Source organism: Sebastes fasciatus, chromosome 12 (assembly GCF_043250625.1).
Source record: "Sebastes fasciatus isolate fSebFas1 chromosome 12, fSebFas1.pri, whole genome shotgun sequence".
Classification (NCBI taxonomy): Eukaryota; Metazoa; Chordata; class Actinopteri; order Perciformes; family Sebastidae; genus Sebastes; species Sebastes fasciatus.
Window position 1 is genome coordinate 24,287,998 of NC_133806.1, and position 26,737 is coordinate 24,314,734.

Below are 26,737 nucleotides of genomic sequence, written 5' to 3' on the forward strand. Positions count from 1 at the left end.
GTTGTATAACTAATTATCAATTGTATGCACAGGCTGCAAAGTGGCATCTAAGGAATATTGTTGGTTTAGATAAGGGCTCCCTGGTGTGATGTACAATGCATCTCTAATCTCACCAACCACCAATGGAGCCCACAGTCACTCCAAATGGATTCACAATCTGCCTCAATTTATTGTTTGATTTCTGACCATGACAAGCACATCTTCATGAATGAGGCTAGAGTCCACAGAACTGGGTGTCACAAGGCTGCAGCGGAATCAATGCCAACGAAAAATGTAATATTATGAGTAACAAAGTTCCAAAATGTAATCCTCAAATGGAGATGCATGCAAAAGTACTATAAGAGAACATGTCAGTGTACAGAAAAAAACAAAGAATTTATCAAACATTTGTGGTATTTTCTTAATAGAATTTTATTGATAATAATATGATACATAGATATTGAACATAACATTACAAAAAATGCTGCTTTGCATATATCAGCATATTAAATATAATATGTATAATAAAAAGAACAGAGTAGAAAATGAAAAAAATAATATTATAAAAAATAATAAATTAGTAAAGATACCATTGATATCATTACTGAAAATGTCATATGATGTAATTCAGCAAATGAAAATGTTGAAAACATGGGTAGCTTTACTGACTGCACTAGCATTTAGGGGCCACTGTTGATTTTCAACCTGAATACATGTCATTTATGAGAACATGTACTGTTAAGGGGCTCTGCACGGATTTTACATGTCAAAGTCTTTTTACAATGAAGGTTAGTACTCGTTTGTGTATGAAAACAGTTGCATGTCTTGGCTCTGAAGGAGCTTCGTTTTTTCTAAGCATATTTTTGTTGTTATTTTGCCTTTTTTTGACAGTGATGGTAGAGCTACAGTAATGAAAGGCAGGAAGAGAGAGAGGGATGACGTGCAACAAATGTCCCCAGCTCAAATCAAAGCAAGGATGTTGCAGTTGTATGCATCATAACCACTAGACTACCCCTTTGAAGGTGCTTCGTTGTCTGAGAGTATCACCCCTGATTATGTCATAGTGATGCCATCAGGGTATATCAGTTTGGGCATCAGGGGTAACAGGAAGCCTGCATTACAAACATGGAGTTCAACAGACATGAGCATTTAGCAGGCAGCAAAGGAGGTGTAGGAGTTACTCGAGTTACTAAACTCTATGAGAGTGCAACACAAAATCACTGTAAAAATGTACATTAAAGAATCCTGCTGATTTAAATGTACTTCTGCAAAAAGAGCTCCCATGTGGTTCTGATAGAAATACTGTGTCTTTGACTCATGGGAAATGTTGAATACTAACATAGAATATGTTTTATCTTCACTAAAATGCAGAACAGCTCAACTGTCAGTAGAATACAGTAATGAAAGAAACCTTTTGAGAAAATGTATTGAGGAACAAGCTCAGAAGGAGGGAGGAACTTTGACTTTCTGCATGTTCATTGAGTTTCTATTCTAATCCCATGGCTGATGTGAATTCAAAATGCCTTCCACGGGGACAGAGTCTAATGAACAACTTTAACTGTGTATTGATTGAATGGGATTCTTTGTCAGTCTGCATGACAGCATATAGAGTATAATGATTTGAAAATATGACAGCGAAATGCTCATCTGTGCACAGACTGCAGAGGTTAAACTGACAACTCGTGCAGGCTCTTTCAGGTTGTGGTTTCCTCTAGGTTGAGGTTGTGTGCAAATCTGCTGTTACTAATGCTATGAAACATGCAATATTGGTTTCCAGCTGCACTTGCCGTGCAACAGTTTGGTACATAAAACTGATGTGAGAGTGGCCATAATGTGCAAATATAAGTTTTAATTTATTTCACTTCTCTTAATGCTGTTTGAATACAAGGAAATGGTCAGTGTCTGAGTTTGGCTCCGACTTGTTACAATACGTCTGTTATTTCTTTTGGCAGCTGATGATTAAATGAGGTTACTGAGGCTTTTAATGCGGAAGTTGACAGCTGTTATAGTGACACAGTTTCTATTCAGCTTCAGCCAGTAGCGTGATTAAAAACGGAAAAAATTCAGAAAAAAAAATATCACATATCCAAAAATATATTTACAGTACAATCAATAATACATTCTTATGTAGTTTATAGAATTTATAAAAGTATAAAAAAATATAAATGTAAATGGTAAAATAGCATAGGGTACACTGTGTTTGCTTGCATGTAACTATTACAATATCATGAGGCCAAAAGATACGGCTTGTATCTCTCAAGTACATAACAGAAGTCACTTCCCCATAAGTTTGCTCGATTATGACATAATATTGAGATCACAATTATTTAACACGACTACTCATTGACTTTGGAAAAATCATGCATTTAGAAAGAAAATTTTGTAGCTTACATTTTAAAGTTAAATGTATCAATCTGATGCAAAATTAAAAGGCTAGGTCTCTGAAGAACTTTGTGCTCTTGTAAGCAATTCAAATCATGAACACATTGGATGTATAGATATGAATGGTGATGACACCAAAAAAAGGCACATCCAGAAAGCATGGTAAAGGAGACGGGGTCCGTTTTGCAAGACGGGTCGAGTAGGTTACCAGACATCGCCACACTGAGGTCAATCTGCCCTGGTTGACAATCATGTCCGGGACAGTAATGCTGCCGCACTACTGTACACATACGCACCTCTACCCACAACTAATAGCAATATCCATCTGAGAATATCTAATAATACTTAATGCTGAATATGAATAATAAATAATGTTGTGGGATTATTCCTTATTACACACAGATAGAAATAACAGGAACACACATTTACACAGCACTGCTCCTCTCGTCCAGGCTGCTGGTATGTGAGTAGACTGATGTGTTTCTGTCCTGAGGTATGAAGACCTTGACCATTTGACACAGCTTGCAGGGAGACCTGTTCATCAACCTCAGCAGGTGCCTCCTGAACTTCTCCCCGACAAACACATACAGGATGGGGTTGAGGCAGCTGTGAGAGTAGGAAATGGCCTCGGTGACTTGTAAAGCCAATCTGATGGCTTTGCTGCTGTTGCATGAAGTATAGATGTGCAATAGCTCCAGTGCTTTGAAGAAGGAAGCAATGTTGTAGGGGATCCAGCAGCAGAAGAAAGCAACTACCACTATGAGAACTAAACGGATGGCCTGTTTCTTGGATGACCGGATGTACAGCAGCCTCCACACAATCTGCGAATAGCAGAAACCCATGATGCAAACTGGGACAAATAGACCCAAAATGTTCATTTTGAAAAGGCTGAAGAGCCTCCAGAAGTGCCTGCTGGATGAATGTGTGTCATTGAAAGATTCTGGATATTCAGGGAAACAGAACTGAGACATATTAGCAACAGTCTGCTGCTTGAGAAAGATCATGTCAGGGAAAGAAGCCAAAAATCCAGCCACCCATGTAATAGCAGCTGCGATCATTCCAATGGACCTCGTCCGTGCTCTCATAGCATAAACGGCGTGTACTATAGCCAAGTACCGGTCGATGCTCATCAGACTGATGAAGAAGATCCCACAGTAAAAAACAATGTGATAAATACCCAGGACCACTTTGCACATGGCATCCCCAAACACCCACTGGTCCCGGGCTTGGTGGCCTAGGAAGGGAAGGGTACACACCAAGAGAAGGTCAGCAACAGCCAAGTTTAGCAGGCACACGTCGGTCATGCTGCGAAGTCGCGTGCCACAAACGATGACCCAGATGACCAGAGAGTTACCCAGAAGGCCAAGGATGAAGAAAATGGCATAGAGGGCTGGAAGAAAATTTGCTCCGTGACGCTCATACCAACACGGCGCAAAGCCCTCACCGTAGTCATAGTAATTTGGGTATTCTGGGAGACTTACAGTGATGCTATCGGTGAAGGATGCTGTAGTAGAGCTGGTGAGAGACAGAGGAACAAAACCAGCAAGGAAAATTTAATGATTAGGAAGGTCCCATTATTTCAGGTCAGTTTATTGGATCTACAACAATCTTTCCTAACGTAGATGTAAAAAAAACTGCAGTTTCAAACAAAAGCAACAAGAATAATGTAGTTATCTGCTTTCAGCCCAATTCAGGAATGTATGTCAGCAGAATAGATGTTAGGTCAAAATACATATTAGCCATTGAATACTAAATTGAAACTGAAATGCTCAGCTAGGTGCTAATAAAAAAATCCTATACTAGGCTTGGAGTAAAGTGAAACAGCGGAGGCTAGCAAGGCACAGACTGGCAAAGACGCATCACAGACTTTTGGCTCGTTTGAGATGGACAAGGCCTGCACAGGATCGATCACCGGCAATCACCTCACAATGCACGCCGGTTAGATTTGTGTCCGACTTGATCCCGACTTGCTCTGACATCGTGCGCACGTGGGCAACGATAACTTCACGAGAACGAGGCGGCCGTAGTTTTTAGAGCCAGGCGCCGCAGCCGCTCTCACCCAACTGCAAGACCCAGGGCATGATGGGAAATGTTGTAGAAAATACTAGTTTTCTGTATAATTGTAATATTTAACTCTAGATCAGGGGTCTCAAACTCGCGGCCGCGGGCCAATTGCGGCCCGCAAGACGATATTTTGTGGCCCCCACCTTGATATGAAAGTTTAATGTTAGTGCGGCCCGCAATTTTTTTTTTTTTTTTTTTTTATAAAGTTTTTTTTTTGGGGGCATTTTTATTGACAGGACAGTGGATAGAGTCTTGGAAAGGGGGGAGAGAGAGAGTGGATGCGGAAAGGGCCACAGGCCGGATTCGAACCCGGGCCGCCGCGGTCAGGACCAAGTCTTGTTACATGGGCGCCCGCTTTACCAACTGAGCTAACCAGGCGCCCTCGGCCCGCGAGTTTTATGTGAATGGCAGTTTGCCGTGGAAGGTCCCTTTGTTGCGCGAGCCCGAGCTGAACGACCTACCAATCACAGTGGGGTATATGGCTCCCGGGGGCGGGCAATCGGCCGGGCTTGATGCAAGCAGAGAAACATTTCACAACAACTATGGCGGCGCCCGTGTAACATCGCATAAGCTTGATTAAAGCTTGATTTATACTTCTGCGTTGAATCGACGCCGTATGCCTGACGTGCACCTCTCCAGAAATGTAACTACACGTCCCGGCGACGCAGACCGCAAACAGCTGTGATTGGTCCAGTCGCTCAGCGATGCTGAGCGGCCAGGACCCCGGACAACCACAGAAAGTTCTACTTCTCTCTGCCTCCATCTTTTCAATGTTTGTTCACACAAATCCACTCAGATATATTTTCTCTTTTCGGCGTTCCAGTAATGTCAGTAAAAGTTCTGTGGTTCAACAGTTATTAGCTCCAACTCCGCTCAGTTTCTGTTTGTAGTACAAGAAGAAGAAGAAGAAGAAGGAAACTCATAGAGACGCCGCCGCCAACTAGCGGTTTGATGGTGTAATTGCAGAGCAACACAAACACAGCAGGCACAACTTTATTGCGGAGTGACACCAAGTGGAATGAATATATATCTTGTCACACAGCCCCAATCATGTCTTTTTCAAAGCCTGCAGTGAAGAGAAAGGTTGGTGACGAGCACAGACAATTTCAGGAAAAGTGGGAGACGCAATAGAGGCCATGTTCAGAAGAACCGTTCATGTTCTTCAATGTTCCATTCATGTTCAGGACAGTTCGTGTTCAGAAGAACCGTTCATGTTCAGAAGAACCCATTCAAGTTAAAGAACTGTTAATAATGACGTTTGAGAAGATTGTTTTTTTTTTAACAAAGCTTTTTTTGTGGAATACCTGATGCGGCCCAGCCTCACCCAGACTCTGCCTCCAGCGGCCCCAGGTAAATTGAGTTTGAGACCACTGCTCTAGATTGTTTGTTTATTAGTCTCATGAAGGTTTTAATCTGTTAACGAACCCATCTTGTGTGGTTGAATAATAATAATAATAAAGGTTATTTATATAGCACTTATCAAAACAAGCAATTACAAAGTGCTTTACAAGGCAGACATAAAAAGAACAAAGGATAGAATACAATGCCAAATACACACATTTCAATATATACTGGAAAAACAAAGTTCGGAAACTTGTGTTTGGTGGATTATTTCTCTGTTGTTACAATGCTGATTGGTATTGTATTTTACATCGTTGGAAAGCCTGTTTATTTACCTTCACAATGATGTCCAACTTGTAAGGATCATGCATTTGTGGGATGAGCAGCACAGTTGATTTTGCCAAAATGCCAAAATGCTCTGCCAATGGTAAACAGTGTATATCTCATAAGGCTACCAGGAAGCCTGCAATGACTGCCCTTCACTGTCAGGCCCGTTGGCGCTGGTGTGGACAACACAGACAATGGAACCGGAACATGTGGGGGAATGTCATGTTCAGTGATGAGTCCAGGTTCTGTCTGCGAAAGTCGGATGGCAGGGTCAAAGTATGGAGACGACGAGAGAACGCTATGCTGATTGTTGCACCGATGGAGTAACAGCTTTTGGTGGAGGCTGTGTCATGGTGTGGGGCGGCATCTCTCTCAATGGCAAAACAAGGCTTGTCATCATTGAAGGCCATCTCAGTGCGGGGAGATATCAGGATGAGATTCTGCAGCCACAGACAATCCCACATCTCCACAATCTGGCACCTAACTTCATCCTCCAAGAAACAACGCTCGCCCCCACAGAGCCAGGGTTTATCACAGACTACCTCCACAATGTGGGAGTAGAGAGAATGGAACGGCCTGCCAAGAGTCCAGACCTCAACCCAATTCAACACTTGTAGGATCAGCTTGGGCGTGCTGTACGTGTTAGAGTGACCAACACGACCATGCTGGCTGACCTGCACCGAATCCTGGTTGAGGAAAGGAACGCCATCCCGAGGCAACGTGTGACCAGGTTGGTGACCAGCATGAGGAGGAGGTGCCAGGCTGTTGTGGCTGCGTATGGATCTTCTACCGCTACTGAGGCTCCTGACGGTGTATTAAATGAATAAAGTGTAAAATTGCCAATATGTCTTGTTTGTTCCTTGTTACTGATAGAGAGTTCAATCATCCAATCCACCAAACAACTCAAAACAAGAGTCAACACCAACAGGAGAATACACTGTTTACCATTGACGGAGCATTTTGGCAAATTTTTCTTGGGCGCTACCCCACATAATCAGCTGTGCTGCTCATCCCACAAATGCATGATCCTTACAAGTTGGACATCATTGCGAAGGTAAATAAACAGGCTTTCCAACGATGTAAAATACAATGACAATTAGCATTGTAACAACAGAGAAATAATCCACCAAACACAAGTTTCCGAACTTTGTTTTTCCAGTTTATATATATATATATATATACTGTATATGTGAGGGCCAGCACCTAGGCAGGGAGCACCCCTTGTAGGTGTGGTTGAGTGGAGCTTTCTTCCTTCATAAGGTCAGGTGTGGGTAACCACTTCCTTTGTAAATAGATTTGTAGTGCAGCTGTGTCCTGAGCCACCCAGAGTGATGCTCTGTTACTCCATACTGAAAAATATGTTGTAGAATATCTGAAGTCTGTTAATTCTATATCATATCATATCTTAGGAGTAATATGGTCAATCTAACCTTTTTAAGGAAAGATTCAGCCTTTTGCCCCTCCCCCGGTTGAGCCACAGCAGAGCCAGTGATTGCAGTGAAGTAGGACCCTGAGGAGTAAGGTAACTTAAAGTAGGCTGGTAATGTAGGAGGGCTACTCCCTCCGAGGTATTCTTACAGGAATATTTGATTTTTACCATGTTTACCACCTTCTTTTTTTGCAGATTGAAGCTAGACTGCTGCTTTGCCTAGGTGTATTTAACACTGAAGCGTGATTGTGACTACTGATGTGTTACATGGACTAAAAGAGAGACCGTGTCCAGTCGGACTGTTGCATTGTGGTGGTTATTACTTGAAATACTTTTTAACTCTTTGTAAACCAGAACCAACTGATTCACATTACTTTCTATTTTTGTTTTTGTTCTTCCAGGCAGTGCGAGACCTGCTAGGCTAGTCGTGGTATTTCCCCTCTCTTCGCCGTGTGGTAGGCCCAAAAGTATGATTTTTACAGTTTCATACATTATTTATTTGCAGTGCTGGTTGCAGTGTAGGGAAATAGTTCATAGTGTGCGCACGTGGTGGGTTTAAAGAGGGGTTATGATAGAATCTCCCCGCAGACAGTACCCTGCCTTAGTATTTGGCATTTGTTTCGTCTCCCGCTCTTGAATCTGTGAATTTATTGGTGTCAACACTCAAGTAATTGAGGTCTATTGCCTGTGGGTCTCTGCCGTAGCATTGCATTGGCCATTCTCTATACTGTGTTGGGTTACATATATATAATTACAAACTGTCCAAACATGGTCTGCAAATTACAAGTAGCCTACAGATCGGCTCTAACAGGGTGTAACTTTTTCTGTGACTTCCTGTAAATGAAGGCTAAAAAAAAAAAGCTGTCCAACTTGACCGCAGCTTTTTATCCTCTGCTGCTGCTGCCTGATCTCGTCTACTCTCCAGGCGAGCCGCAGTTCATCTCAAACAAGCCTTTCATAACAGAGTGCTCTGACCAACATAAAGAACAAAACATGGTATGTATTTAGGCTGTAGGTTTAACCTTACCTCTGTAAGTCTTCTACAGATGTTCTCTCACTTATTCCACTGAAAGCAACGACAGAAAGAATAGTTGTGGCCATGGTGAGCTGCCTGGAAATAATAAAAAAAACAAACTTATTTCTGCTGAAGAAAAGGAAAAACAGTTGTACACACCCTGGATGAGTCATCTGGAATTCATTGGAATCAGTTGTTATGTCTGGATTTTTTTTATATATCTATTAAAAGTCACATATTATGCAAAATGCACTTTTTCATGTCTTTTAAACATAAGTATGTGTCCCCGGTTTGTCTACACCACCCCAAAAGTATCAGAAAAGACCGTACCCTCTTTTTCTCCTGCTCCATCTATCAGAAAACCTGGTTACAACCGGATCAGATTTGTCTACGTTATTGACCTTTTTCACATCAGAAATGATTTGTATGATTTCAGGTTCCAGCTAAGTGACCCCGCCCAAAGAGTCGGTACTGAATCTACCGCTGTCCGCCATGTGGACCTGCTAACGCAGCAGGAGCAAAGCAAGCTACCTGTTCTGTTGTTTGCTGCAAGAACAAACAGAAAAGTCTTTTTGGTAAGACTAATGGTAAGAGTTATGGTCCTCCGACTTTCAACCAGGCAAACACCGCCGGCCTGCCATTTGTTTTATCACAGTGACGGTCTTTTGGCTTGTTTAACATTTGTTTTAATTCCAAGAATTGCAGAAATATTCAAACACACCATTTTTAGAAAACACGAAAATAACACATTTGTACTGCATGCATAAAACTGCATGTTTTTTGCCAAAACTGCTTAGGATTATCATAAAGTAAATGTCTGTAAATGGGACATTTGTGGGGTACCCATAGAAACCTTGTTCATTCACATATCTTGAGGTCAGAGGTCAAGGGACCCCTATGAAAATTGCCATGCTAGTTTCCCTCGACAAAATGTTGCCTAACTTTGGAGCATTATTTAGCCTCCTTGCCGACAAGCAAGTATGGCATGATTGGTATCAATGGATTCCTTAGGTTTTTTCGAGTTCCATATGATACCAATACCTTTACGCTACAGCCTCTTAAAGACAGTAATATCAGCGGGTCTCAGAGTATTTGATTTTTTAGGGGCGCTGAGATGGAATTTAGGTTTGCTTGAGCACCGCTAAGAAGAGTCTAAAACGGAGAATGATAGCAACCTCTCACCACTTCCTCTGTTCAACGTCTGACACAAACTTGATACTTGATCAAAATGAATTTGTGTTTATAAAAATATATGGTCACATCACAAACTATTTTGTAAATAAGCAGATTTAAGAAGCACATCGTTGTTTTCAACTTATTTGATAGGGTTCTTAGATAGTATATATTTCAATTCTCTACACAGTTCTTGCACTTTTATTTAAAATATGCACTTTGAAAACCTTATGAAGGAGTTGTCAATGTGCCATTGCACTCTTTGAAATTCTCTTATGACTTTTGAGCTAGTGTTTAGAAATCTACTAGTAGTTGATAATTGCTATGCACTTGATTTGTTCAAGTTTTTCAAAATATTAAAGGAGTTGCCGTAGGGATTTGCACTTCTACACCGGTTTGTATGTGAAGCCTACTTAACCTACAGTTCAAATAATTTGCTTTGGAATACATTTAAATTCAATGCAAAATTGCAATTCAATGCAAATTTTATGCAAAAACAGCTCCGATATCAAAATGATATCGGTGTTGGTAGATATCCAAATTCAGGTATCGGATCGGAACTGAAAAAGGGGAACCGTGCATCTACTGAGCTTATTATCCAATAACAATTGTACAGATATGTCTCATAAAGCATATGCATGTAAACAAAAAAAAAGATAAAATTACCTGCCAGTGCTGTTAACAAGATGGCTGATAGTGGTGTCCATTGGGAATCACAAAATGCGTAGGTGGATTGCCAGATCAAAGAAATGATAAGCTATGTATCCAAGCACATTATGCTCTGTGCACAAGAAATGAGGAACACTTATCACACCTCTCTTGTGGTGTGACTGGGTGGGCCTTTAAAATATATATAAGCATATCCTGCTTATACTTTTGGAACATTCAAGAGACCACAGTGTGCGGAAACTAACAACCACAAGTCCATATGCAAGCTTTAGAGATGCAATGCTAATCGAGCCAGACTTGCGGACACACAAAGCTAGAGAGCGCTACGTGTTGTGCTTTTATGCCCGACAAAGGTGATACTACTGACTCAGAAAGAATAAAGAAGCAAAAAAGTTTCATTTTCTTTATTTTACAAAAACAGTTTAATTATACAAGTTACAAGTATACTTTGAATTACTGTATGTGATTTTAACAGTTGCATAAAATTCTATACACTTTCAAAATAAAAGATTATTTTGTTCTTACTGGGGATAATCTGAGTATCATTTTACAGCTCTTAGAAGCACCAACTATATGCACAACACAAACATACACACACACACACACACACACACTGGGGTCGTCAACAAATATTCTAAATTCGAATGAGAATATATTTGAAGAAAAAACTGATATTTGAATATGGAAATTAATATTTGATTGTGAAAATAAAAACCAGCACTACCGGGGCTGTCGGCCTCGCACGCACTGAAACATCCCTTTCATTAATTGAAAATGAAATGTAACATTAGGTCAAAGGTGAACAAGGAATAATTCAACAACAACTGTAATGATGGAGAGAACTCGGCAGCAAAGAGTCACACCGTGTTTTTACGTCATGTATACAAACCACACATCCATCCGCTGCACGCTGAAGATCAAAGATTGGAGACTTAACCACTTAAAAGATGGGTGAGTAGGAGGCTACTTGCTATCTTCCGAAGTTTGTACTTTTTAAACAGAAAATGCATGTTTTGTATTGTGATATTTACTGGAAATGACTAACAATACAGCCAACGACAGCCAGTAGGAAACTTTCAGGTAATCTGATCTCCCTTCAGCCAGCTGCCACCTTATTTAGGTTTCAACTTCACGAATCAGCCCTTCCTCGTCCATTACGGGCTTTCAAAGCCAGCGCCAGGAATAAATAGAAACAGGGCATACGAAAAAGTTCAGCTCAAAATGGCGTTGCACTGCGCAGTGCTGCATCACCCGGGGCCAGTTAGGACGCCGTGTCCTGGGCATAATGCGCAAAAAACTATTCAAATAGTTTGAACCTATGTGTTTTTTAGAACGAATATTCGAACATCATTTTGGGCCAATATTGACAGCCCTGACACACACGCACTTTACCATCTTTGCAGCAAGGTGCGTCTATCATTCTTAGTAATCGGATTTTACACCTGTGTTGGAAGTCTCTTTGTCTGTGGTGTCTCTGTGGCTGAGAGTCCCTCTGCTCTGTTGACTCAAGCTGAGGTATTTAGACATTATTTTGCCCAGTGACTTCCTAAACTTCTCACCTACAAATGCATAGATGACTGGATTTACACAGCAGTGACACAGTGCAATAATCTCAGCAGAGACCATGGTGGAGTTGATGGTTTTTGAAGCCTCGCAGTTGTCCAGGATGTGCAGGAGCTGCAGTGTCTGAAGGAAAACTGCGACATTGTAGGGGACCCAGCACACTACAAACAAACACACTATGGTGAAAATCAGCTTTACAGCTTTGTCCTTTTTGGAGTTCCTGGACTTGGACAGCACAACAAGGATTTTCACATAGCAGAAAATCATGATGGGGAGGCAGACGAAAAGGCCCACTGTGTTCTCGCTGAAGTTTCGCAGCATCTTCCAAAACTGCTGCGTGTCCTCTGGGTACAGTGGCTGGCACTGGGAGCTGTTGTCATATTCATCTATCTCCAAGGAGGCAAATATCACCCCAGGGAGGCTCATGATGACAGATAGAACCCAGATAGTGATGCTGGCTATGATTCCATAGCGAAGTGTCCGGGCTCGCATGGCTGCAACAGCATGGACGATGGCCAGGTAGCGGTCCACACTCATTAGGGTCACAAACAAAGTCCCACTGTAGAAACCCAACTGTTCAGAGGAGCAGAGGGAGAAGCACAGTCAGAATCAGGCTTTACTGGCCTCATTGAGGTTCTTCATACACGGCAGCAGTTTCACACATCACCCATGAGGACACATCTGTCGTTACCATAGAAAACACCTGTTCTCACCTTATTGGCAGAATATCCCCCCCATTATAAAACCAAAAAAAAAACTAGAACATCAAAACATAGAAATAGTTGCACGACCTAGTTATACAGTATTCGCAGTTAAATATATTTAATCAAATTATGAGTCATTTATTGTTTTGTGTTCTAAATAATACAAATTATTTTTTTAAAAGAGAAGAAATAAAGCCCCACCTGATAGACTCCCGTCATCAGTTTGCATGACAAAAGGTTTGGGTAGTTGTAGAAGGGCAGGGATGCAGCCAGTATGAGGTCAGACAGGGCCAGGTTGAGGAGACAGACGTCCGTCATAGTCTTCCGCTTCATGTCCCGGAGAAGAACCCAGAGAACTAAGGTGTTGCCTGTGAAACCGATTCAAATTAGTACTTAGTAGGTTTCTTATTATTTGCAGTGAAAGACTCTTGCACATATCTTCCTGTTGCATGCATCAGTTTCAGCTAAACACCTAAAATGCAAACATGTATTAAATTGTGTAAAGAGAGTGACACGTGTTTCCCTTTCTCTTTAGGTTTTTTTTGAACATACCTAGCAGACTGAGACAAAACAGCATGTAGTAAAGAACGGGCAGGACTGTGGATCCATCGGGCAGCTCTGGACCAGGATAACATTTGTCATTATAATCATACTCAAAGTATGAGACGTTTGAGTCGTATGAGTCGTTTGAGTCGTAGTCGTACGATATGTTCATATTGCTGTGTGAGGAGGAACAGAACACACACGGATTACTTTGGGTAAACACTTTATGAGATGGGAGGAATTAAATCAGACACAAAATTACACAAAGTACAAAATATCTGTAATGACGCATAAAGTTGAAAACCATTGTGGTCCACTCAAACTCAAAAATTACCAGAATTAACATCAATACAATCACTTCAAGTAGAACTACAAAAAAATAAATCATATAAATTACATACATGTTATAATAAGGATGATTATATTAACTCTTCAAAGTGTCCCATACGTGACAATTTGACCCCTTTTTTTTTTACATTTTGGTGGCTACCTTTTTTTGTGTGTGTGGGCAAAAAATCTAGTTCCTGACACCTACCGACCTAGATGAACATGTACCCATGTTGGGTTCATTTTCATTTACTTTATTTAAGGCACTGGGTTGTGGTTGTACAGCTTTGTCCTTCAAAAGTAACGCCCAAGCGGACTTGCGCTTGAGTTCAAACCTAACACAGCTCTGGGTTGTTCTGGGAAATGTGTGATTTTTAACTTGGTGTTCCTCCCAGACCTTCAAAGTATTAACAAAATAAATGTGAAAACAACACAAAACAAGAGAACCACCGAAAACAGTCTTAAACATCCTTTATCAGTTAATCCAGCTTTTCTCACCAAAACTAATCCTGTTCACTTTCCGTTGGGCCTTTGCTCTCGCCACTCAGACTGCTGTCTACCAGACGTAATAGATAACCAATCCTATAAGTATTAATCCAAATAAAACCAATTCTGTATTAAACCATATGAAGGCTTGTTGTGTTCGAGCCCATCTCTTTTCTTACAGAATTCTCCCTTAAGATTGACTTTAATGTCTTCTCATTCTAATATGAAGCCAAAGTAGCTGAATTAGTCTTCTATAAAAGTAAATGTACTACTACTTACGAACAGTGTAGATCTTTTGACTCCTGATATTGTCTTCCCTTCATTTGCTTCCACTCACAAAACTTCAAGAAACAGTAATAGGTGTTTTTCCTCTTTATTATGACAGATACAATGTTCCACCATCATGGTGACTGAACTCTGAATGTTCCATCCACACTGAACAGTTTCTACAGATAAAACAAAAAAAGGAGAATTTGAAAAAAAAAGAAAAAAACATCCATGTGTGAATGTGAGGGAATTCAGAGACGCTACTGGACTTTCCTGCCCTTTAAGTTGAACCTTTCATATACAATCATCATTTAGTGAGTCATGTCTGAAAAGCTTCTGTAACAAAAGTTCAACTTCTGCTATTTCACACTTAAAAAACATTTTCCAAATCTGAAAGAAAGCCATAGCAGTAATCATAATGTCACTGTAGCTAACTTCACTTTATTGACTTTCTCCCTCTGAATGTACAGTATGATGGTGTTACAAACCACATAATCGACCGCCATCACCAGTCTAATGTCGAATTAAAGCTCATCTGTCTAAGAATATCACAAACTTCCTCCTACTCTAACCATAATCAAATTTATGTGATCTCTTTTCAACCACATCTCAGACCTTTCTCTCGCACTCATCAACATATACAGAACCACCCGCTTTAACACCCATGCCGACCCTCACTTCCTGTGGCTGACGTTTACACGCACACACACGCACACCCCTGCACACATAATCCTCAACTTCACACTGTGTTTATAGGTGTAAGAGAGGGGGAAGTAGGTCGATAGTAAACAGCAGCTAAACATTTAAATAATTCAATGTTATTGTGCTTACCTCATCGTCTGCCGAAATCACTGCTGATGAATTTGTGTGCCCTCGTGCTGCGCATCAAGCTTCCATGTCATCCTGTCAACTTGCATGGCTTGCTTTTTGTGTCAAATCCTGCTGCAGATCTCATTTCTTGTAAGGTGCACTCTTGGGTTGCGTTGCTTCCTTTGCATCGTGTTCAAAACTGCACAGATGTGTCAATGTGGTTTTCTCAGAAATGTCCCTTCATGTTTTAATGTGCCAAGAAAGGAGTAGGGGGGGAAAATGTATTCTAATGAGCGTCTCTCTCTTTCTTTGTTCTTCTCGAACACGCTTCTTGTGTGATAGAAACTATTGAGAAAAGCATCCAGCTCATCGGGAGAAGGTTTTTAAGTTTCAATTTCAATACTCAATACTTTTGCCTGTTTTTAATATAGAATATGTCAGACCTGAATCTTTTAATGAACTGTATATTAAACCAATATATAGATGGATCAACTCAACAGTATACTTTAATATGCTCATGTTTAATGAAATCAGTACTTTCTCCTCAACTATTGGCCTTTACAATAGAACAAGCTGCCTTTGTCATTGTACTTATAGGCCACTAGTAAGTCATTTCCTACTAAATAATTTGATTTGTGACTATCTCAAATTACATTTTCTTTTTAACATATCTCTTTTAATGACTACATATCTCCTCAGATAAATGTTAGAGGAACGAACATTTGTTTAATTTCATTTAAAGAAACAGCTTGTCATTGTCATGAAGATGTGTCATTACAGATAGTTCACTATATGAATGATGTGAAGTATGGGGCAAGTACTTTCCAACATGAAAGCTACAATGTGCAGTAAGAACCCATGGTACTATGGTGCATGATGACTTTTATCTGAAATGAGTACAAGTTGTGTTGTGCTGTTGATTTTTTGGAAAATCCCAATATAACATCATTGTTTGGTACGCTTAGATAAGAGAAGAAATGTAAAACTTTAATAATCTCTGCTGGTAAACTAAACCATTACAACAACAAATCATAAACATGAACATGAACAAAGAAGCATTAAGCATATCTATGAACATTTGTGTAAATAACATCCGAAATGAACAGAAAACTAACAATGCTAGTGCTAAAAATGCTAATTTGCAATATACTGTGTGAGGCATAAAACAATATGGAGAAAATATGACAAATTATAGATGTGTATGATGCGTTCAACTTTGTTCCACATCAACAGATTTAAATCCACAATAAAAGAGGATGTTTTGAATTTGCCAAAGGTGCTACATAACTCTGTGCTGGTTTAACTTTGTGGCTTTGATTCACCATCAAACATTTGAATGACAAACTTTTTCCAAAAGGAAAGTGAAAAAAACAAAAAACAGTTCCATGTTGTGAATGAGTTTCGTTTTTAAAAAAAAATAGCTGCCTTCCCATACAACATGAATGTTTTTCTTTAACTTGCAGGCTCGTCAACTAATGTGTGAACATTTTCAACACATCAGGCACAGATAAACAAACTTTGTGGTTATAGGCCGTTACAAACAAGAGCCTCATGGTTTCAGTCAGTGTTCAGCAGGAAAATGGGGTCATTGACAAAGTACCTGAGATCATAAAGAAGATGATGATGCTCATCAGATCAAACTGATGACATCTTATGGTCAAAACTAAATATTCCACTGCAAATTCAAAATGCAAATAAAATCCAACAGGTCTAAAGATGATAATATGTACATGTACAGGCAGCTTTTTAAGATCAGACAGTGCTGATGACTAACACTGTTATTTGATGGAAAATGGAACAAAATAAGTCATGCAACATCAACACAGCAATACAGTGGCAAGGCTACCCAAATCAAAACATGTCATATGTTATATGAGGTCCATACCATATAACATAATCTGCCCTCCACCTCCTACATGACGAAACTGGAGGTGGCATCAGAGGACCTGGACATAACTGAGCTCTTCCTGTGTGAGCTATGGGACCAAGCTCTGGTGAAGGGAAGGTGCATCCATTTCCTCAGCAGCTGCAAGACTCGTTTCATGAACTTTTGCCCCACAAAGGCGTATATGATGGGGTTCAGGCAGCAGTGAGTGTAAGCAAAGGTCTCGGTCACTGTTACTGACAGCTTTACATTTGCTTCCACGTCACAATTGCTCTGTAACATCCCTTTAGATTTCAGAAACAGCAAGAAAAGGGAAATGTTAAATGGGGCCCAGAATAAGAAAAAGGCAACCACTATGGAGATGATCAGCTTGACGACGCGGTGCTTCTTTGCACTCCTCATGTTCAACAGTATGGGGATGATCCTGGAGTAGCAAACTATCATCACCAACAAGGGGATCACGAGACCCAGTACATGTATTGTGAAGGTGTCGTACAGCTTCCAGGCTTCGTTTTCCGGGTCGTAAGTACAATCCAGCCCGTGAGACTTGTTTGTCACCTTTGTGAAAACAACATTCGGCAGAGAGACACACAAGCTCAGCATCCAGACGAACACGGACAGAGCGACGCCTGCCCTCAGAGTGCGATGTCGTGCCACCTTGTGGGTGTGCACGATGACCACGTAGCGGTCCAGCGTCATGACAACCATAAAGAAGATGCTGCTGAAGAACCCAATGCTATGGGAGCCAGAGGTGAAACGGCACATGAAGTCTCCAAAAGTCCACTGGCCGACCACGGCGTAGTGAGAGTAGAAAGGCAGCGTGAGGACGAAGAGGAGGTCGGAGAGAGCCAGGTTAAAGAGGCAGATGTCTGTCAAGTTGGTCTGGTTGCGGTGCTTCACCAGGACACACACCACAAGGCCATTGCCTTGAGAGTAGGGCGGAAAGAAACCTGTTAAATATGTCAGATTGCTATGCATCATATGTAAAGTAATGGTTTCGCTTACTGACTCTCTCTCTCTCTCTTTGTCACACACACACAAACACGTACGTACCTATGAAGCCGAGGATGAAAACCAAACTATAGAGAGTGGGCAGAAACACCTGGGCAAATTTCTTCAAATCAGTGTTGCTGCAAGGAGCGAAGCCTAGACCTTCTTCCCCATAATACTCTCCATAATCATTGGTGGTGGTGGCATCATATCCAACTGCAGAAAGATATATACATATATATATATTACATTTTATTTCAAGATTTACAACATCTAACCTTATTTTAGATTTGATCCCTGCACATGTGGCCTACATTAAATGGGCCAGCAGGTTGCATGGAAACACATGCTGTCAGTGGATGTGAATGGGATTTAGTTTTTGGTGCTCAGAGCATTGAAAAATGGCATTAATGGGTTGGGTAGCTGTTACTCAGTGGGTAGAGCGGGTCGCCCTTTAACCACAAGGTTGTGGGTTATATCCCCAGCGTCTCCTGTCGAAGTGTCCTTGATCGAGACACTGAACCCCAATTTGCTCCCTGGGCGCTTTACAGCAGCACACTGCTCTTCACTGCTTAGGATGGGTTAAATGCAGAGGTCAAATTTCGTGTACTTGTATGTGGTACTTGTAATGAAATTGATGTTAACAATTTTTAGTTTAAATACAACTTCAAATCAATAAGTACAACATGAAACAACAACCTAGTTGACCCTGCCAAACTGACCCTGCTGACCTGCTCTGGAGGTCCCTGACGGTGCCCCTGTTGTGCCTCGCCATCGGTGGACGGGGCTGTGCCGCCCCTGACTCTATCGTTGTTATAACTGTTATTATTAGTCTAATTATTATTAGAATGAATTATGTTCCTTGCTCATTTATTTAGTTATTTCCTTCCCTATGCTTCCCCTTAGTTAGCCTTAGTTAACTACTTACTAATTTGTTTTTATTTTTTTATTTATTTGTGTATATGCTGTGTGTGTATGTATATGTATATGTATATGTGCATTTATATGTATGTATTTATATAATATTTTTTTTATTTTTTATTTTTTTATTTTTATTAACCTCTCCTCTCTCCATGTATCCACCCTATAGACCCCACCCCAAGGCACATGCTCGTATGCACACAAACACAGAAATGTGCTAACTGGCCTGTCTTCACTGTTCTTATCATCCTCTTGTTGTTGTGTTAACGTATTGTCTTTTGTCTTGCATTAAAAAAAAGGCTAGCCTTTAACAAGCCTTTAACAAGGCTACATCATCTCGGCCGTTTTCATAGGGACAATTTTTTGGGCAGAAATAGTTCTGTTGAAAGCTGTTCACCGTGAAATGTGTGGTTATTCATCAAACGGGGCTTCTGCAAATGTCTTTTTTTTCAAATTCTGTTGAGCACCACGAACAAAATTCCATTTAACTCCACTGAGTTGGTGTATGGACACAAATATCAGAGACGGACATCACAAAATAAAACCAAATTGATCAAATAAAATTAACCAAATCTATCTGCAAACAAAACCAAAAGTATCTGCACGGATTGTCACACAGTGAGTAAGTATGATCATTTCTAATTTGGGTGAATAAACTCACAGTCAATTGATAATGCAGGTTATTATTCCCCCTGCTGGTCTTCACAGGTAACTTACTCCCTTACATTTGTCACACATGCACATTAATCTACAAGGGGTAGACAAAATAATCTAAACATTGTATGAAAAAGAACTTGAATGTATATCACCAGTGCAAACACTGGGGTCAAGTTGCTCAAATGAGGTTGCATGCCTGTATACTGTCCATCATCATAGATGTGTTCCACATATACACTTATTTTGGATATATCATTTTGAGTAATGCAGATTTGAATTCCTTTGAACTGTTTTGCTCTGTTTTGTAGTTGATACATGTTTGAAAGCTATGTGTTCGATGAATACAAATACCTACCCTATAGTTCTTCATTCATTCACAATTTTAACATGATGAAATAAAGTAATCCCAGGACTTCCAAATGAAAACCCCCAAAAAGTATTAATTGCATTGCATTACAGTGTTTGCATTTAAGTGGAAAATGGACATAAAACTGACAGCAATGTATTAAGCCTCGGGCATTACAAATGATCACACACAAATATTTCATCAAGAAGTCAATAATACATTCACATCTACACACATATACATCACGCAAAACATGTACAGCTGTCAAAATGCATTCACCTGACATGGTGATATCTCAGTGTCTCAGATGCCTTTTCCTGTCAGGTAGTGGCTGGACTTCAGGCTCCTTATTTCTCTGTCCAGATCTTTATGGACACAATGTCCTCAATGAGTACCTGTATGTATGAACTAACTGTCCTTCAGTCTGCATTTCACTATTAAAGAGTTCCAGAGAAACAGAAATGCAGCTGTCATTTCCTGTACGTCCCTAAGTGTGACTTCAAGATCTTTATCAGGGGCTCACAAAATGCATGCTAAATATCTAGCAGAGAGCCAAAAATAACCCAACAGACACCCACATCACACCAAAACACATACTCATTTGGACACAAGCATGTCAGACTTTAACACCTACATACAATTATTTCATCTTAAGGGCTCAACCTATATTTTTTATCATATAGATTCATATAAAAAGTGAAGAGTTTGAGTATTTGATGAAACGTAAGCATGAATGGGTTTACCAACTGATCATAGTGACAATTATAGCTATTTTTTTTGCTACTTTGTATTGTCTTTAATGCAATCGCAGCAGTGATAATACAAATGTAGTCATAGTTCAGGATAATTATAAAAGCAAATGACTATCAACGAGGGAGTGATGCATGTTCCTGTCAACTTTGGTAAGAGGGTGATCCTTTTGTTTGCTACATTTACATCATAGTATAGATTGTAGCTTTAATTAAGTGGAATATTAGTATTATTATTATCAATATGTTTGCTCAAAGATTGCTGTTTGGTGTAAAAAAACACCAGACACTATTTTCAAAAGGCAATTTGTGTTATGATATTGATATAGGCTTGATGCTGCGTGACTGTGTCATATTTTAGACTACATATTTGTTGTTGTTGTTACAGAGACATTCTTTTTCGTCTTCTTCTTCTTTATATTATCATTGTGCTTTTTCCTCTGCTGACTATCTAATATGAATATCCCTGAAGAGCACAGATGGGTTAATGGCATTAAAGTCGTAAAGTTGTCTAAGAGAGACCTCTAGTGGTGGAGAATCAGACCTTAGTTGTGCAGGGAGCACAAAGCATGCTCGGAGAAAATATTTGAATTCTCATTATAGAATTCCAATGAGACATTATGCATAGAAGCTAAATTGTGACTTAAACTTGTGTTATCTTGTATAGGCCTTTAAACTCAAAGTACCACAACAACCACTGTGTAATTGTCTTAAATATATTAATTATTTCTTTTTTTTAAATATTTTTATGAGAGCTACAAGTTCTTTTAATATGGTCATGGAGCATATATATAATGTATATTTGTATTCTGGGGGTATCGTTCCTATGCAGAGGGTAGTTTAGTTTATTTATTGACTACACTGAGGGCGTTTTATATTTTAATAATTTATTTATTTATAGTGTTGAGTTGAATGTGCTACTTATTTTGTACTGTAATCACCTTGTGCCTTTTTCTACCTTTTTTCTTTTCTTAAAGCTGACTCGGTGTAAACTGCTCAGAATTCCAATGTACTTATTATAGGTGCAAATGGCAAATAAAACTCTTGAATCTTGAAACGACAATGATGATGATGATGATGATGATGATGATAGTAATAATAATTTTAATAATACATTTTATTTGGTGGTGCCTTTCAAGACACCCAAGGACACCTTACAAAGATAAAATTAAACATAGACAGTGACAACAATGGTTTTTAGTCGGTGTTCAGCAGGAAAATGGGGACATTGACAAAATACCTGAGATCATAAAGAAAATGATGATGCTCATCAGATCACACTTGATGGTTCTACACATCTGACATATTATAGTCAAAACTAAATATTCCACTGCAAATTCAAAATGCAAATAAAATCCAACAGGTCTAAAGATGATAATATGTACATGTACAGGCAGCTTTTTAAGATCAGACAGTGCTGATGACTAACACTGTTATTTGATGGAAAATGGAACAAAACAAGTCATGCAACATCAATACAGCAATACAGTGGCAAGGCTACCCAAATCAAAACATGTCATATGTTATATGATGTCCATACCATATAACATAATCTGCCCTCCACCTCCTACATGACGAAACTGGAGGTGGCATCAGAGGACCTGGACATAGCTGAGCTCTTCCTGTGTGAGCTATGGGACCAATCTCTGGTGAAGGGAAGGTGCATCCATTTCCTCAGCAGCTGCAAGACTCGTTTCATGAACTTTTGCCCCACAAAGGCGTATATGATGGGGTTCAGGCAGCAGTGAGTGTAAGCAAAGGTCTCGGTCACTGTTACCGACAGCTCTACATCTTTTTCCACGTCACAACCGCTCTGTAACATCCCTTTAGATTTCAGAAACTGCAAGAAAAGGGAAATGTTATATGGGGCCCAGAATAAGAAAAAGGCGACCACTATGGAGATGATCAGCTTGACGACGCGGTGCCTCTTTGCACTCCTCATGTTCAACAGTATGGGGATGATCCTGGAGTAGCAAACTATCATCACCAACAAGGGGATCACGAGACCCAATACAGATATTGTGAAGGTGTCGTACAGCTTCCAGGCTTCGTTTTCCGGGTCTAATGTACAAGCCAGCCCGTGAGACTTGTTTGTCACCTTTGTGAAGATAACATTCGGCAGAGAGACACACAAGCTCAGCATCCAGACGAACACGGACAGAGCGACGCCTGTCCTCAGAGTGCGATATCGTGCCACCTTGTGGGTGTGCACGATGACCACGTAGCGGTCCAGCGTCATGACAACCATAAAGAAGATGCTGCTGAAGAACCCGATGCTATAGGAGCCAGAGGTGAAACGGCACATGAAGTCTCCTAAAGTCCACTGGCCGACCACGGCGTAGTGAGAGTAGAAAGGCAGCGTGAGGACGAAGAGGAGGTCTGAGAGAGCCAGGTTGAAGAGGCAGATGTCTGTCAAGTTGGTCTGGTTGCAGTGCTTCACCAGGACACACACCACAAGGCCATTGCCTTGAGAGTAGGGCGGAAAGAAACCTGTTAAATATGTCAGATTGCTATGCATCATATGTAAAGTAATGGTTTCGCTTACTGACTCGCTCTCTCTCTCTTTGTCACACACACACAAACACGTACGTACCTATGAAGCCGAGGATGAAAACCAAACTATAGAGAGTGGGCAGAAACACCTGGGCAAATTTCTTCAAATCAGTGTTGCTGTAAGGAGCGAAGCCTGGACCGTCTTCATCATAATACTCTCCATAATCATTGGTGGTGGTGGCATTTCCTCCATCTGCAGAAAGATATATACATATACATATATTACATTTTATTTCAAGATTTACAACATCTAACCTTATTTTAGATTTGATCCCTGCACATGTGGCCTACATTTAATGGGCCAGCAGGTTGCATGGAAACACATGCTGTCAGTGGATGTGAATGGGATTTAGTTTTTGGTGCTCAGAGCATTGAAAAATGGCATTAATGGGTTGGGTAGCTGTTACTCAGTGGGTAGAGCGGGTCGCCCTTTAACCACACGGTTGTGGGTTATATCCCCAGCGTCTCCTGTCGAAGTGTCCTTGATCGAGACACTGAACCCCAACTTGCTCCCTGGGCGCTTTACAGCAGCCCACTGCTCTTCACTGCTTAGGATGGGTTAAATGCAGAGGTCAAATTTCGTGTACTTGTATGTGGTACTTGTAATGAAATTGATGTTAACAATTTTTAGTTTAAATACAACTTCAAATCAATAAGTACAACATGAAACAACAACCTAGTTGACCCTGCCAAACTGACCCTGCTGACCTGCTCTGGAGGTCCCTGACGGTGCCCCTGTTGTGCCTCGCCATCGGTGGACGGGGCTGTGCCGCCCCTGACTCTATCGTTGTTATAACTGTTATTATTAGTCTAATTATTATTAGAATTAATTATGTTCCTTGCTCATTTATTTAGTTATTTCCTTCCCTATGCTTCCCCTTAGTTAGCCTTAGTTAACTACTTACTAATTTTTTTAAATTTTTTTTTAAAATTTTTGTATTTATTTGTGTATGCTGTATGTGTATGTATATGTATATGTATATGTGCATGTATATGTATGTATATATATATTATTTTTTTTATTATTAACCTCTCCTCTCTCCATGTATCCAGCCTATAGACCCCACCCCAAGGCACATGCTCGTATGCACGCTATCGCGCAAACACACCGAAATGTGCTAACTGGCCTGTCTTCACTGTTCTTATCATCCTCTTGTTGTTGTGTTAACGTATTGTCTTTTGTCTTGCATTAAAAAAAAGGCTAGCCTTTAACAAGCCTTTAACAAGGCTACATCATCTCTGCCGTTTTCATAGGGACCGTTTTTTTGGCAGAAATAGTTCTGTTGAAAGCTGTTCACCGTGAAATGTGTGGTTATTCATCAAACGGGGCTTCTGCAAATGTCTTTTTTTTTTTAAATTCTGTTGAGCACCACGAACAAAATTCCATTTAACTCCACTGTGTTGGTGTATGGACACAAATATCAGAGACGGACATCACAAAATAAAACCAAATTGATAAAATAAAATTAACCAAATCTATCTGCACGGATTGTCATGCAGTGAGTAAGTATGATCATTTGCAATTTGGGTGAATAAACTCACAGTCAATTGATAATGCAGGTTATTATTCCCCCTGCTGGTCTTCACAGGTAACTTACTCCCTTACATTTGTCACACATGCACATTAATCTACAAGGGGTAGACAAAATAATCTAAACATTGTATGAAAAAGAACTTGAATGTATATCACCAGTGCAAACACTGGGGTCAAGTTGCTCAAATGAGGTTGCATGCCTGTATACTGTCCATCATCATAGATGTGTTCCACATATACACTTATTTTGGATATATCATTTTGAGTAATGCAGATTTGAATTCCTTTGAACTGTTTTGCTCTGTTTTGTAGTTCATACATGTTTGAAAGCTATGTGTTCGATGAATACAAATAGCTACCCTATAGTTCTTCATTCATTCACAATTTTAACATGATGAAATAAAGTAATCCCAAGACTTCCAAATGAAAACCCCCAAAAATGATTAATTGTATTGCATTACAGTGTTTGCATTTAAGTGGAAAATGGACATAAAACTGACAGCAATGTATTAAGCCTCGGGCATTACAAATGATCACACAAATATTTCATCAAGAAGTCAATAATACATTCACATCTACACACATATACATCACGCAAAACATGTACAGCTGTCAAAATGCATTCACCTGACATGGTGATATCTCAGTGTCTCAGATGCCTTTTCCTGTCAGGTAGTGGCTGGACTTCAGGCTCCTTATTTCTCTGTCCAGATCTTTATGGACACAATGTCCTCAATGAGCACCTGTATGTATGAACTAACTGTCCTTCAGTCTGCATTTCACTATTAATGAGTTCCTGAGAAACAGAAATGCAGCTGTCATTTCCTGTACGTCCCTAAATGTGACTTCAAGATCTTTATCAGGGGCTCACAAAATGCATGCTAGAGATCTAGCAGAGAGCCAAAAATAACCCAACAGACACCCACATCACACCAAAACACATACTCATTTGGACACAAGCATGTCAGACTTTCACACCTACATTAAAATTATTTCATCTTAAGGGCTCAACCTATATTTTTTATCATATAGATTCATATAAAAAGTGAAGAGTTTGAGTATTTGATGAAACGTAAGCATGAATGGGTTTACCAACTAATCATAGTGACAATTATAGCTATTTTTTTGCAACTTTGTATTGTCTTTAATGCAATTGCAGCAGTGATAATACAAATTTGGTCATAGTTCAGGATAATTATAAAAGCATATGACTATCAACGAGGGAGTGATGCACGTTCCTGTCAACTTTGGTAACAGGGTGATCCTTTTGTTTGCTACATTTACATCATAGTATAGATTGTAGCTTTAATTAAGTGGAACATTATTATTATTATTATTATCAATGTGTTTGCTCAAAGATTGCTGTTTGGTGCAAAAAAAACACCAGACATTATTTTCAAAAGGCAATTTGTGTTATGATATTGATATAGGCTTGATGCTGCGTGACTGTGTCATATTTTAGACATATTTGTTGTTGTTACAGAGACATTCTTTTTCTTCTTCTTCTTCTTCGAGTTCTTATTATCATTGTGCTTTTTCCTCTGCTGACTATCTAATATGAATATCCCTGAAGAGCACAGATGGGTTAATGGCATTAAAGTCGTAGAGTTGTCTAAGAGAGACCTCTAGTGGTGGAGAATCAGACCTTAGTTGTGCAGGGAGCACAAAGCATGCTGGGAGAAAATATTTGAATTCTCATTATAAAATTTCAATGAGACATTATGCATAGAAGCTAAATTGTGACTTAAACTTGTGTTATCTTGTATAGGCCTTTAAACTCAAAGTACCACAACAACCACTGTGTAATTGTCTTAAATATATTAATTATTTCTTCTTTTTTTTTATATTTCTTTAGAGCTACAAGTTATTTTAATATGGTCAGGGAGCATATATATAATGTATATTTGTATTCTGGGGGTATCGTTCCTATGCAGAGGGTAGTTTAGTTTATTTATTGACTACACTTAGGGCGTTTTATATTTTAATAATTTATTTATTTATTGTGTTGAGTTGAATGTGCTAC

The 26,737-nt window shown here is 39.8% G+C and overlaps 4 protein-coding genes across 7 annotated transcripts; all 4 read right to left on the bottom strand.

Moving 5' to 3' along the window:
* Positions 1 to 399: 399 nt before the first annotated feature.
* On the bottom strand, positions 400 to 10,538 carry LOC141779434 (C-C chemokine receptor type 8-like). Of its 2 annotated transcripts, none has more exons than XM_074654266.1 (3): positions 10,377 to 10,538; positions 8,550 to 8,633; positions 400 to 3,876 (listed from the first exon to the last, which is right to left on the bottom strand). In XM_074654266.1, exons 1-3 carry the CDS (start codon positions 10,415 to 10,417, stop codon positions 2,787 to 2,789), a joined length of 1,215 nt encoding a protein of 404 aa, XP_074510367.1. In that variant the 5' UTR covers positions 10,418 to 10,538; the 3' UTR covers positions 400 to 2,786. The 2 variants fall into 2 exon arrangements, with proteins under 2 accessions (XP_074510367.1, XP_074510368.1); XM_074654267.1 differs by having other exon boundaries at positions 2,664 to 3,876; positions 8,550 to 8,629; positions 10,377 to 10,535.
* A 234-nt stretch (positions 10,539 to 10,772) lies between these two features.
* Positions 10,773 to 15,917, bottom strand: LOC141779421 (C-C chemokine receptor type 8). 3 transcript variants are annotated; one of them, XM_074654239.1, is made up of 5 exons: positions 15,101 to 15,917; positions 14,282 to 14,343; positions 13,199 to 13,365; positions 12,848 to 13,014; positions 10,773 to 12,515 (listed from the first exon to the last, which is right to left on the bottom strand). In XM_074654239.1, exons 2-5 carry the CDS (start codon positions 14,323 to 14,325, stop codon positions 11,802 to 11,804), a joined length of 1,092 nt encoding a protein of 363 aa, XP_074510340.1. In that variant the 5' UTR covers positions 14,326 to 14,343; positions 15,101 to 15,917; the 3' UTR covers positions 10,773 to 11,801. The 3 variants fall into 3 exon arrangements, with proteins under 3 accessions (XP_074510340.1, XP_074510339.1, XP_074510341.1); XM_074654238.1 differs by having other exon boundaries at positions 14,282 to 14,448; XM_074654240.1 differs by lacking the exon at positions 14,282 to 14,343.
* Positions 15,918 to 16,047: 130 nt separating this feature from the next.
* On the bottom strand, positions 16,048 to 20,298 carry LOC141779422 (C-C chemokine receptor type 5-like). The gene is made up of 3 exons (XM_074654241.1): positions 20,158 to 20,298; positions 18,018 to 18,170; positions 16,048 to 17,890 (listed from the first exon to the last, which is right to left on the bottom strand). The coding sequence occupies exons 1-3, from the start codon at positions 20,162 to 20,164 to the stop codon at positions 16,992 to 16,994; spliced, it is 1,059 nt and encodes a 352-aa protein (XP_074510342.1). The 5' UTR covers positions 20,165 to 20,298; the 3' UTR covers positions 16,048 to 16,991.
* A 722-nt stretch (positions 20,299 to 21,020) lies between these two features.
* LOC141779423 (C-C chemokine receptor type 5-like) lies at positions 21,021 to 25,644 on the bottom strand. The gene is made up of 3 exons (XM_074654242.1): positions 25,342 to 25,644; positions 23,221 to 23,373; positions 21,021 to 23,093 (listed from the first exon to the last, which is right to left on the bottom strand). The coding sequence occupies exons 1-3, from the start codon at positions 25,346 to 25,348 to the stop codon at positions 22,195 to 22,197; spliced, it is 1,059 nt and encodes a 352-aa protein (XP_074510343.1). The 5' UTR covers positions 25,349 to 25,644; the 3' UTR covers positions 21,021 to 22,194.
* Positions 25,645 to 26,737: the final 1,093 nt, after the last annotated feature.

Bases quoted from the DNA above. Each gene is read 5' to 3' on its own strand.
- LOC141779434 (XM_074654266.1), bottom strand. From the start codon at position 10,417: ATGGACACCACTATCAGCCATCTTGTTAACAGCACTGGCAG. The intron at 8,634-10,376 runs GTAATTTTATCT...TATTATTTCCAG, and splicing joins CTTGTTAACAGCACTGGCAG to GCAGCTCACCATGGCCACAA. The intron at 3,877-8,549 runs GTAAGGTTAAAC...GTCTCTCACCAG, and splicing joins TCTGTAGAAGACTTACAGAG to CTCTACTACAGCATCCTTCA.
- LOC141779423 (XM_074654242.1), bottom strand. The intron at 23,094-23,220 runs GTACGTACGTGT...CCTACTCTCAAG, and splicing joins TTTCATCCTCGGCTTCATAG to GCAATGGCCTTGTGGTGTGT.
- LOC141779422 (XM_074654241.1), bottom strand. The intron at 17,891-18,017 runs GTACGTACGTGT...CCTACTCTCAAG, and splicing joins TTTCATCCTCGGCTTCATAG to GCAATGGCCTTGTGGTGTGT.
- LOC141779421 (XM_074654239.1), bottom strand. From the start codon at position 14,325: ATGAAGGGAAGACAATATCAGGAGTCAAAAGATCTACACTGTTC. The intron at 13,366-14,281 runs GTAAGTAGTAGT...CTCCTCACACAG, and splicing joins TCAAAAGATCTACACTGTTC to CAATATGAACATATCGTACG. The intron at 12,516-12,847 runs GTGGGGCTTTAT...TCCTCTGAACAG, and splicing joins TGATGACGGGAGTCTATCAG to TTGGGTTTCTACAGTGGGAC.